We start from the raw sequence: 13,188 nt of genomic DNA, 5'->3' as shown, positions 1-13,188 counted from the left end.
GCATTTTCGTGTTTTTCAGACTGTTTTGACCCTCACGAGCCGTCAAATGGTACAGTGACGTACTTCAGCACCACATATGGATCGCACAGTCAATACAAATGCGATAACCGATTTGATTTGATTGGGGGGTCCATATCGACATGTACAGCACATGGTAACTGGAGTGATCCAGAAATATTTTGCCAAATCAAAGGTTAGTGTCACTACATAATTTGGATTTGTTCATATGTGGGAGTATCTGTCTTGTATGGCGATATTTAACTATGTTTAATATCAAAATCAATGGATCCGAGACCCAGCTTGAAAAAGGGGATAAAATATTTGATTTCTCGCAAACCGTCTAATGTTTAAACCTGTTTTTGTGCTTTCAAGCTCATGAAGACGAGTGCAGGTTTTAAAGCAATTATTTGTTTATGTTAAGACTGTGGTCATCCGGTATCGCCGAAGAATGGGAATGTGGCATATGAAGACACAGAGTTTCAAGCTATTGCACAATACACATGTGACACCGGTTATTCCTTGATCGGCAACAATTTAAGGATCTGCAACAAAGATGGAATGTGGTCAGACCAGCCTTATTGTCAAATTAAAGGTATAAAGAAATGTGCATAGATCTTAATGATATACATTTATTGCTATCTGTGTCTAGAAGAATGGCCATGCTCATTTGGGAACTACATACTTCGAAAGCAATAGGCTTTATTCCTGAAATACTGGTTATGACATAAGCTGTGCGAAAAGTCGAGATTTTTTGTATGATGGTACATGAAGCAGAGAAGACCCATTATGTACGAGCAGAGGTAGAGATCCCATGTTTTGCCGTTTGCATTGCGAAACGTTTTAGTCACTTAAATTCAATAATAATGATACAAGCATCGTTTGATAATCATCGGTATTGGTTTACATAACGTTTTGTTTCGCTTGCGTGTTGTTTCATTGTTGTTGTTTTTATCTTGGTAAAAATATCATAGAAAATATTTGACTTCTTGAATAGTCTCTATTGTTTCTATTGCACTTGACCTAAATTAACGTACGTTATTCTAAATAATATTTCAGAATGCGGCCATTTGGTGCATCCAGTTAATGGAACTGTTAGTTACAGTAATATGACTTACGGCGCAACAGCGTTTTACGTTTGCGAAACGGGATACGATCTAATCGGAGACGATAAAACGGAATGCTTAAGTAACGGTTCTTGGAGTGAACCTCCCCCAGCCTGTTATATAAAAGGTACATTTTCCCACATGTGTCCTATCTTAACATCTTGAATATTTTATACCCACTCACATGAATAATTTAATGATTACAATTTTAAACGCATTTTCGTGTTTTTCAGACTGTTTTGACCCTCACAAGCCGTCAAATGGTACAGTGATGTACGTCAGCACCACATATGAATCGCACAGTCAATACAAATGCGATGACGGATTTGATTTGATTGGCGGGTCCTTATCGACATGTACAGCACATGGTAACTGGAGTGATCCAGAAATATTTTGCCAAATCAAAGGTTAGTGTCACGACAGTATTTGGATTTGTTCATATGTGGGAGTATCTGTCTTGTATGGCGATATTTAACTATGTTTTATATCAAAATTATTGGATCCGAGGACCAGCTTGAAAAAGGGGATAACTTGTTGGATTTATCGCAAACCGTCTATGTTTAAATCTGTTTTATGCTCCAAAGCTCATGAAGGCAAGTGCAGGTTTTAAAGCAATTATTTGTTTATGTTATGACTGTGGTCATCTGGTACCACCGAAGAAAGGGAATGTGGCATATGAAGACACAGAGCTTCAAGCTATTGCACAATACACATGTGACACCGGTTATTCCTTATTCCATTGCAGCACTCGGACGTTGACTTATACATACATGTGGATAAACAATACTGTTTATCATATGTAGCATTCAATAATAATTTCAAATTAAATATTTGAGATCATAAGCATATGCTCTTCCAGAGCTCTTATTGTGGAATTTAATCAATTCAAGAAGCAAATATTATTTGCTTACACTAATTGACACACGCGTACATAAAAACGATAATTTATAATAATACAAATTGCTGATCCAATTAATATCCCAATAACATCAATAATATAATTTATAACACTTTCAATCCGATCGATCAAACGTTCCAAAGCTTAATGAGTATTTAGCGCTTTAAACCACCCATGTAGAACTAATAACACGCCACGTACTGGACATTATATCAAAGCAAGGGAAATAATTATCTCCCTATTCATAATTACAAGCGTAAAAAATTATATTTCCTAAGCCTTGCGATATAACATTGTTTTAAATAATACTGGGCTTACCCCTGTTGTGATCCATGACGTTTTTGTGTAACTTGTTACTATGCTACATGTATGTACGCTATGACTTTTGTAAATTAACGTTTGTTATGTACATGATATTTGAATATCTATGTTTTATATTATACTTGTAAATATGGTATGCTCAACGTTACTGGAGGAATAAAACGTAACTATCTATCTACTAGTGTACTATCATAAATGATGTATTTATTTTAAATCACTAATTACTGTTTATCCCATTACTACACGCATGGTGTAATTAAATAGATTGCAATGAGCTAGAAGAACAAGCAAACGGGAAATTCGTAAGGAATGGAACTACTTACGAATCAGTTGGAGTATTTTACTGTAAAAATGGGTATGATCTTATTGGTGACGATACGGTTTATTGTCAAGATTCTGGTGAATGGAATGGTACAACTCCATTGTGCAAGATTAGAGGTCAGTATTGCATTTTGTTTAGAAAACATAAATCAATGTATCGACATTGTGCATTTTTCGCAAGTTTATTTTGTTGTCGGAATTGGCTTTGGTTTCAGCAAAAGTAACAGTCCAGCACGTATTTAGAAAGTCGTACACATGATAATAATGGTGCTGTTGTATGTAAAATAACTGTTAAAGCATACATGTCAAATTAATATACATGTTATTGTCGGCACCAGCTTGCGTTAAAAATGTTACGCGTGTGAAATGGCTATTTAAAATGCATTTATACGTATATATAAATGACACTTGTCCGATCTGAAGACAATAATCTGAATGAATAATTTTTAATATTTCAGAATGTCCAGTTCCAGATGGCATTAACAATGGCTTAGTAAACTACACTGCTCATGAGTTTATGTCGGTCGTTGCATATGAGTGTTATCCCGGATATGTGTTAGTTGGGGATGCGACCAGGACATGTGAAAGCAATGGAAACTGGAGCAGTGTTCACCCTGTCTGTACAATAAAGGGTAAGCATAACAAAGTCAATCCAACGACGTAAGCAAACATATACATTTCCGAATATCACGCCTGATATGATAATGGAAGCAATTTTTCTAATATATTTCTATAGCTCCTAATTATATAATGATATAAATGTATATTATGTTGATTATAGCCTTGTGTGGTTTGTTGTTATCATTGTTTGCACTTGATACGAATTGTTTGGTCGGTCCAATGGGATAGTATTTGCATAGAGCTGAATAGGAAAACGGAAAATACGATTTACCTTTATGTTATAGGGAGGTTCTAGATGAATACAATGCTTGATCAGTGATGATCTTTGGGAAAGAAAGCTGGATTGCGTAGCAACAAAGTTTATCAATATTCACTAAATCCTTGAACAATGAATTATGTAGGATATTAAAATAAACTACCAGACAATTGACCTCATTTAGCATGAAGGCTAAATGTCATATCTCAGTCAACCACGAGTCTCAAACTGAATTTTATTTTAACAAAGGATAGTTACTTATGTTTGTAAAAAGACCAACCAAAATGGATTCGTCAATTAGTAATACATAGAACGATCGCGATTCTATTGTAACCGAATAGAGAGTCACTATGTAACGCTTTTACGGTGGATTCGGACATTTGTTTATTCTCCAAAGCGTTAAGTTTGCCGTTCACGCGAGCGTATTTAAAACGGCGATTTAATTCACCAGGTGAGGTGAAATCAATTCAAATTGGACGTGTGTAAATGGGTTGCGGTATAATAAGCACGTCTCTTCTGTGTAACGTTATAACGCGAAACCACTGTCAACGGAAAACCGTTGTTGCTTTATGCGTGAAGTCTATGAACAGGCCATAAATGTTGAAACGAGTTGAAATTCAATTGTTGGTTTTGGGCAGAGCAAAGCACGATAATTCGATGCTTCAAATACTAAGTTCTATTGCAAACAGTAGTATAACATGGGACATTCTTTCTGCTTTTTCAGATTGTGGACAGCCCCTTATTCCTACAAATGGATCTGGTGAATATAACACTACCACATACGGCTCCCAATTGGTGTATAACTGTGATCCGGGCTTCGATGCGAACTCAAACGATTCTTCCCTTTGTACTGAAAACGGAACCTGGAGCACGTCTAATATCCAATGTTTAATAAAAGGTTCTTGATTTCTAAAGATTCCCTTTGTGTTTGCGGTTCACCAATTCAAAGTGACAATATTTATGTGAAAAACCTAAAATGAAGTAATAGGTAGTTAAATAGCATTCGCATTATTATAAAATGTATTGTCATATTTGTGCCATTAAAAATTATCATCTTATTAAAGTCTTTAGGTTTCGGTTACTGTTGTATTGTTGTCATGCGACAATGACATATTTAAACACTTTTGACGCAAGAGATTTGAATCAAATTACTATTTTTGATTTAAGATTGTGGCCCAATTTCCCTTCCAACGAACGGAACCGTTGAAATATCTGACACTGTGTATCGTTCTACCGCCATGTTCAACTGTGACCTTGGTTACACCTTGCACGGTAACAACACGGCTGAATGTTTAGAAGACGGTCAATGGAGTTATGGTGGACCTTCTTGCGAAATCAAGGGTAAATAGTCGTTTATACCGGATTTGTGTACATGTGTACATTTTCGATTTGTTTTTACAGCATTGGCCGTACACGATATTTGAAGTCATGTGAAAACATGGCTCAGTATCTTATATATTTTACACGTGAAAATACCTCCTGTTGTAATTGTTTTTCAATGAGTCAAACAGATCCATCGTCTTAATTTAGCATGACCTTCAAACCCAATTAAACGGAATTTCGCAATGAACTACTAATTTTTCAGACTGTGGACCAGTTGAGGAATTTTCAAATGGAAATGCAATACAGGCTGAAGGGACGACGTACGGAGCCCGGGTCTGGTTTACTTGCAATGATGGTTATACTTTCGCAGGAAATGATACAACATCATGCACATATACTGGTGAATGGGACAGCAAGGTGCCGTTCTGTCAAAAGATAGGTATCATGCAATTTGTTCGCAAAATATTAACCCATATATATCGAGAAGAATATAGGATTACATACAGGTTATTTATGTTATCATTTATAGAGTCCCTTGTTTCCGTTCCTTTCACTTAAATATATCAATAGTGTTATAATTTTCTGCAGGGAGATTAGTATAAAAGTTTCTTTTAGTTTGTATCTTGAACACTTGTTCAGACTTCGATGAATCTACTATGATTCATTATGTCAAACATTGTTTCCTTTATATGGATTATGTTTTTTTTCATCAAGGACATGTGAAGTTTTTACTTACTTATTAGAACGTCGCTATGACTGTTGAAGAAACATTTTAATTTTCTCAATTATGAAAATACGAATTGTATTCACCGTTCAATTGCTCACCTTCAGGTTTTTATTTAGTCTTAACTTTCTACTTTAGTCTCCTTTCCGTCAATTTTGGGCCTTATGAATTATGCTTTTTTTAGAAAGCAGTGTTGCTGTTGTGGGCGGTGTAATCGGAGGAATCGTAGGACTTGTATTTCTGATCCTTACTGTAATATTAGCTGTTTTCATGGTGCGAAAGTTCTCCATGAACGGACATACGCGTCTGGATGGGTCTGTACTCTACTGAATATTAAACGTTAATCGTTCCTTTGAAATGTGTAACCTTAAAATTAACAGCACTATTCAACAAACAAAGTTATCACATTCATTGAAACAGAACTGTGTATAATTTGCCATTGGTACCGAATCTTTAATTAACATTTACCATACAAGAAAAAATATATATGCATATCCATCTTAAACCGAGAAAGGATTTACAAATGTCTTAACAGTAAGTGCAGTTTTTTGGTTTAGATTTCTATAATATACGACAAGTTTAAAAGTTTGTATTTCTTTATTCATGCATAATGCGAGCTAGGCTCGAGCAATTAAGCGCAGATAGTATACTTTTAGTGAATGTGATACTTCCAAATAAATATTTCGACATCAACAACGTATTACACTCATTTAAGTGATCAATTGGAAGAAAGAGATTGTAATGGGCCCAAGTCTACAGCGACCAATCCTTTGTACAGTGATAGCTCCCTATGATCACGTACGTATACTTTATTATGTATGTAATAATAAAATTACGTTCTTCACTTGTTGCTAAGTGGACAAATAACTGAATATAAATATGATTGTTTTCAAGTTAATTTCCAATAATTGCAGTTAGAAATTTAAATCATAAACAAATAACATTAGTCAATTGGTGTTTATAAATGGTGGGCATGTTAGAGAATATGCACGTGTATTGTAGCCAAACTTTTTCCAGTCAGCCACCAGAGTAAGTTATTCCATCATCTCGTTTACTCTACATATTTCTTGTTTCAAAAAAGCTGTAGGGTAGATATGGGCAGTAAATTGATAACGTTACAACCACTGTCTCAATCTAGTGGATTAAATGAATAAAGTGCTATTATTAGACAGATGACTGCGGAGTACAACATTTAGAGACTGAAAATGGCAAGACAAATACAAATGTTTTGTCCTGACTGATTGGTATACTCTAATGTAAAACATTGATTTAATGAAACATTTATATACATGAAACTAAAAAAATAGAAAATTCAAATGAATAAAGTAACAAAAGGAGTATTGCAGAAAACATCATTATGGTCCACCGGTAAGAGTTAAGACTCTCTTCTAAGTTGAAAGGTGATATTCAAGTGTTAAAGTCACCTTTTTTATATAAGTATTAGGTTGTAACTAAATATACACAAAATATATCACAAAAGAGAAACATGCACAATATCCCATTTAATATATGAAATACATGAATATATATATGTAATTGTATGCGTGATTGTTATATATTTTCAGAATGTGAACGGATGAAGTCAGTTACAGCGAATCTAGAAACGTCTTTATATAAATAGTGTATTGTTTGATTAGCTGTTGCTTGCTTAAAACCCTCTTTTTTCCAATAAAACGTTTATGATCTCAAGATACACATATTTTGAGCATAATCAAAAGGTGTAAACGGAAAATAAAAAAGTGATATGTTCCCAATACTAACTCGTGGCGACAGATTAGAAAAGAACTATTCAGAAAAAAAAACATTTTAAAGGTTTGCTTTATTGTTTTCTGCTTCAATTGATACTCATATGTATTTTGTGTTTGCACATATCTTCATTTATTTTAATAAGTGTGTTTGTGTGTTAACATGCAGACCTAAGCACAAACAAGATGAATGTTGCACAAGGCTTCAATGGATACCGTTTTGTTTGATAACATTGTATGTAAATTGTGAGAAATATATCATGTTTTTTGAATGTATGTGGACTTTTCTATGATATGAGAAATGCTTTACGTAATTTAAAATCTATTGATGATTTCTATATGTGTTTGTGTGTATGTGTGTGAGTGTGTGTGTGTGCGTGTGTGTTTGTGTATGCGTGTGTTTAAAAGTATATTGTGAAGAGAAACAAGTGCCTAACTGCGAACTGAATAGCTCTTAATTGGCGTGTAAATTCAATTCAATTTTTCAATTCATTTTATTCAAGTAAATAAAGGCCACCGGCCCAAAATACACAAAATGTACAAAAAAACAAACATAGTATAGTAGTTGCAACATACGATTTACACATTTATCATATCTAACAGATGGTATACATAGATTGTTAACTTCAATATTGTATTATCATTTTCAGTAGACATTAAAGAGTAGAAATCATTTAAACTATTACCAGATGAATACCAGTTAAAAAGATATTGTCTACGAATAATATCGAATTTAGGACATTGAAAGAATGAATGATATTCACAATCAATAACTGTCAAATGTTGATTCAGACAATATATACAAAGTCTCTCATCTTGCGGAGTATTTATATATCTTCCAAGTTCAATATTCAGCTTATGGTTGGAGCAGCGAAACCTAGCAAACGCAATCTTATATTTTAATGGAATTTCCAGATGTAGGTACCTTTCTGTATTTAATAATGTTTTGTAATGTTTATAATGATGACACCTTGAGGACTCACTAATGTCGTTATGCCAGTTTTGGACGAAACAGTCAATCAACCGTTGTCTAAAAGTATATATAAATAGATCTATATTTCCTACATCTTGAGCAATCCAAATATATCCAAAACCGTACGTGAATAACAAAGATTTAATATTGGATGCCCAACAATTTCGCCCGGCGTCATCTAACGATTTTAACATTTTGTAGCAGTGTTTAGGATATCTATGATTAGACATAGTTAATAACTTACACCAGTATTTAATGCAGTTAACAAAATAAGTAACACACAGAGGAAGACGTCCACATTCGCCCAGAGTTATACATGTATTTGTAGTTCTTTTAACATACAAATGTCTCTTGCAGAATTTATTTTGAACCGTCTCTATGGTATCAATATATTTATATCCCCAAATCTGCGATCCATAGCACAAAATTGGCTTAACCATGCTATCAAAAAGTATAAATAATTCCTTTGTTGGGAAAGCTCCAAAGTGTTTCTTATAGTTATATATTGAAAAAATTGCCTTTTGTGCTTGTGCAGATAATTTATCATGTGCTGCACTCCACGATAATTGGGGAGTAAGTAGTAACCCCATGTATTTGTAGAAAGATACAGTATTTATTTGATTATCATTAAAAAACCATTTTTCGTAGTTTCTTAGCGGTCCACCATTTCTGAAAACGACTATTTCAGTTTTGTCTAAATTGACTTCCATGCCAGTATTTGCACAAAATTGCTCAATGACATTTAACTGTTGTTGTAATTTGTTCGCTGTTTCCGCACAGCTAGCTACATCATCGGCGAACAACAAACATATAATATCATTAATTTCGTTTGTAATGAATATTCCGGAACCACATCTCTCTCGTAACATCGTCGATAGATCGTCAATAAACAATGCAAAAATGGTCGGGCTTGACTTATCCCCTTGTGTCGTCCCTATATTACATTTAAAGAATTCTGTAATAGTTGTTCGGGCATTATTATTAGATTGCGCGTCAGAGACCTCATTTGGTACTTTAACACAAGAGTACAAAGTGTTACACATTTGCTTTAGAACATATAAAAACTTCCCGTTAATACCCTTTTTTTGTAACGACTGGAACAAAATCTGGTGATTTATTTTATCAAACGCCTTACGAAAGTCGACATATAAACAGTAAAACCTACCCCCCTTTTTTGATATATATTTTTGAACCATTGCTTGGAGACAGAATACATTATCGATGGCTGAATAACCAGATCGGAATCCGGATTGTGATTCATCTATTTTGTTATTATTTTCAGCCCATTCGTATAAACGTTTATTTATGATACCTGAAAAAATCTTATACATAGTATTGGTAAGTGAAATACCACGATAATTTCCAGGAACGTGTGTGGGTCCCGCTTTATGTATAGGACATATTATACTTTGACCCCATGAAATTGGGAAATCCCCTGATTGAAATATTATATTGAACAAAGTCAATAAGTAAGGCGCAATACTATCGATAGTGCCTTTATAAAATTCAGATGGAATTCCGTCTATTCCGCAGCTTTTGCCATTAACTAACTTGCGGATCGCGTTTTCAATTTCAGAGTGTGTAATAGGCTCATTTAGAGTATTGGAATCATTATCATCAATATCAGTATTGTGCATGTCTTTATTTACAGAAATAGGCATGACTCCATCATCATATAACAGACTACGAAAGTGATCATAGCACTTTCTGGCTTCTATACTAGTATCTAAAGACAGCTTCGTTTTAGTCTGTTTAATTTTCTTCCACATAAAACATGGACTATTTCGATTATTAATAAGTTCTTGTCTATTTTGTGTCTGTAATTCAAGAATTTTTACACCGCAATGGTTCTTAAAAAACATTTCTACAATCCTTATATAGTCTTAGATCAGACGCTAATTTTGAAGAGCGAAATTTGCGTAAATACATATACTTTTGTTTCTTAAGAAAATCACAACGCTCATCCCACCAACGAGGCTGCTATGAATGAAAGTTTTTCGGTGCTAAAAGCATCCTATTTCCCGCCTCATAGTAAAAGGCGGTTATTTTATCAATCGCCGCGTTAATATCTTGATTTATAAGATATGTTATTAAACGCCTATTTTCATTAAACAGCGTGTTAATACTGTTGCGGAAAGAGTCACTATGCCTATCGTCCCATTTATATTTCTTCACGTTAGATAAAACTATATTTGAATTAATACAGTCACCATTAGTATTTGCTGCTAAATATTCAATATTAAATTTACATTTAATCGGGAAATGATCAGACTCGTGTCGATCAAGTACTTTAAAGACAACTAATTTCTCAAATAGCTCCGACGACGCGATCATGTAATCTACAACACTAGCACCATCATTAGAGACACAAGTAAAGTGGCCTTCATTGTCACCTGCCAACCTGCAATGAAGCCACCACTAAGCCCAGTTCTTTTTCATAACATTTGATCATGAAGTGAAAATGGCCGTGTAAAAAAAGTTCTTATAAAGTTTCAACACGTTTTGAAAGAATAATTATAATCCGTTGCTTTGTCATGTTATATTAATACTAAACATGATAGTTTTAAAAGATATGGTTAACAAAATGAATTAAGGAACTGGTTAAATAGTTTGCAAAATTATAAAAAAGAGTATAATGTCGTAAACATTGTTTGTGGGTAAAGGGCTATACATATCTTATATTTCGAATGTTATCCGACAATAAACAAATACTGACTTGAAATAAAGTGTGTTCCTAGTATCTTTAAAGCCGCCATTATACGTAGAAGACGATCACAACCTAGAAAGTGTATGCATTATTTGAATAATGATTTGATTAAACAGTTATGTACGGTTTTGAATTGTTTTGTAAATAATAGTAATAACATCAAATAAACTTAATTCTTTTTAATACTTTGTATACATAAATCAAACTTGACAACCGTTAATTGTTCAGAAGAGAGTGAATATGTACATGTACAAAAATATGTTGTTTCATCGATTAATTTTTAGTTGTGTGTAACCTAATTTAGTTATCATGTAACAGTGTGTAAAATAAACAAAACTAACAAAAATCTTTGTAAACTTTTGACCATCTTAATTTAAGGCAATTTTATTTTAATATCACCCATTATCAAGTTAAGCTGACATTTGGAGACAAACGTTTTTATGTTCAAAACATAGTCATAATTTAAAGGGAATGTCATATATGGGTTTGACTTCTTTGCCATATTCATTAAGATGGTTCATTGTGATGAGGTATACAATGTTTTTTTTATAAAGAATGTTAGTGTGTCTCTTGTGAAGCATAGCGTACGGATTACTTTCTTCGGCGAAGTCGCCATCTGCGCCACAGTCCTAGGCGCAACGCTTTCGATTCCGATCAGTAACTTTAGAATTACTTGTTGTAGTCCCCAACATTTATAGGCACATCGTTCATGATCAGTAAAATGGCATGTAATCATTTAGGTGTCCGTAGATCAAAGCTCAATATGACTTTAGGCAAACGATTTCCGCTCAATAACTTAAATGAATTATTGTAGTGCATATTAGTGGTCGAGTTACCAACCGAAACGTATTAAAGAGGTCCTGCACTCGTGCCGTCCTAGCTCACGTTTCAATAAAGTTCTTAAGTCATTAATATTTATATGATAAACTAAAGTAGTCAAACGTTTAAACGTAATCCCTGAAAACAAAATCAAACACTCACTAGCCAGAAACATGGAACAACAGCACAAAACTTCAAAAACAACACACTACATTTAAAATATATATAAAAAAAAACTAGGGGTGTTTTATCAAAGAGTGTTAGGTACCGCCTTGGAACGATCAGTAAAAGGTAAATTTAGTGGGGGGGGTTTAACATATTTCAACAATCTCGAATAACGTAAATACGTAAATGGTAATACGTTTCGACAAAGGCCATTTATTTAAACTGGAACCATGGGCCGAAGTGATTTCCGATAGTGGCAATGTAGAATAGTGCTGTGGTCTTGTCGGCGTGGTATCATACAACGACTACAATGAAGCGGCGGAGCGGTTGTTTGTCGAGCTTGTGACTGACGAAACAGACAAACAATGGAACACAGACAAGAGCGTATCAATCACTTATATCATCAAAACAGGCGCTGTCACTGCAATTTCAGACTGTTTTTACAAACCAATTGGCAGACCTCCTCATACATAAGGTTGAAACAACTGTCTGTGCCAGGGTACAAAAACATAACGTCCTTAGTTCATTTAAGTCGGACTTAGAATCGAGTGGCATAATATTTCTAGAGACTATCTTTGATTTAAAAGATTAGAAAGATGTTGACTTGTTCATGGAGAAAAGAAACATTACTCAGTTCACGATAAAAGATTTAAGGATTTTAAACGTAGAGTATCGAATGTCTTAAAAAGACATTGCACTTCCTCGTAGAGTTAGAATTCCATTGCCAACAGTAGTTCAACTGGAATTTGAGAATAATGAAAACTACGGCGTCTTATTTAGGGTCGATCAGCCGACTGATTGGTGTGCCAAAGCCTACATCAGCATAAGCGCTGATCCTTTCAAGGTCAAGGCAAACACAAAACATGAAATCACTCACTGGATTACATGGTCTGCATAATTGTCTAGGTCTGACTTTTGAAGTAGGAAAATGTACTCATTTCCTTCCGAAAATTTGAAAAGCTATTGCTAGATCTATTGAGTACCCACCATCAATTATAAGGTGTTCACTAAAGCTAAATAAATGGGTAAAATCAACCAGGTAAGTTCAAACAAACCAGTGCTTCAATTTTATCCAATCAAGTACACATGATTATAATCGGCTGATGTGTGACTTTACATTCGTTTCAAACGGGTTCAAATGTCAGAAACAGTGCATTTATATTTCAAGAAACTCATTGTCCGTTACGTGTTTTCATTAACAAAATTGTTTTC

General features: G+C 34.1%; 1 protein-coding gene across 1 annotated transcript in view; it reads left to right on the top strand.

Annotated features, from left to right (window-relative positions):
* LOC128228376 (sushi, von Willebrand factor type A, EGF and pentraxin domain-containing protein 1-like) overlaps positions 1–7,588 on the top strand; it is a 42,521-nt gene extending 34,933 nt beyond the window's left edge. The window contains exons 52-63 of the mRNA XM_052939665.1: positions 20–193; positions 422–592; positions 1,057–1,230; positions 1,337–1,510; positions 2,587–2,760; positions 3,102–3,275; positions 4,245–4,418; positions 4,688–4,861; positions 5,106–5,282; positions 5,752–5,881; positions 6,283–6,365; positions 7,133–7,588. Coding sequence (XP_052795625.1) covers positions 20–193; positions 422–592; positions 1,057–1,230; positions 1,337–1,510; positions 2,587–2,760; positions 3,102–3,275; positions 4,245–4,418; positions 4,688–4,861; positions 5,106–5,282; positions 5,752–5,881; positions 6,283–6,361 — 1,775 coding nt within the window. The 3' untranslated portion in view covers positions 6,362–6,365; positions 7,133–7,588. The remainder of the gene's footprint in view (positions 1–19; positions 194–421; positions 593–1,056; positions 1,231–1,336; positions 1,511–2,586; positions 2,761–3,101; positions 3,276–4,244; positions 4,419–4,687; positions 4,862–5,105; positions 5,283–5,751; positions 5,882–6,282; positions 6,366–7,132) is intronic.
* Positions 7,589–13,188: the final 5,600 nt, after the last annotated feature.

Source organism: Mya arenaria, chromosome 3 (assembly GCF_026914265.1).
Source record: "Mya arenaria isolate MELC-2E11 chromosome 3, ASM2691426v1".
Taxonomy (NCBI): Eukaryota; Metazoa; Mollusca; class Bivalvia; order Myida; family Myidae; genus Mya; species Mya arenaria.
The sequence above is the reverse complement of the archived record's forward strand: the minus strand, read 5'-3'. Positions and strand labels throughout refer to the sequence as shown.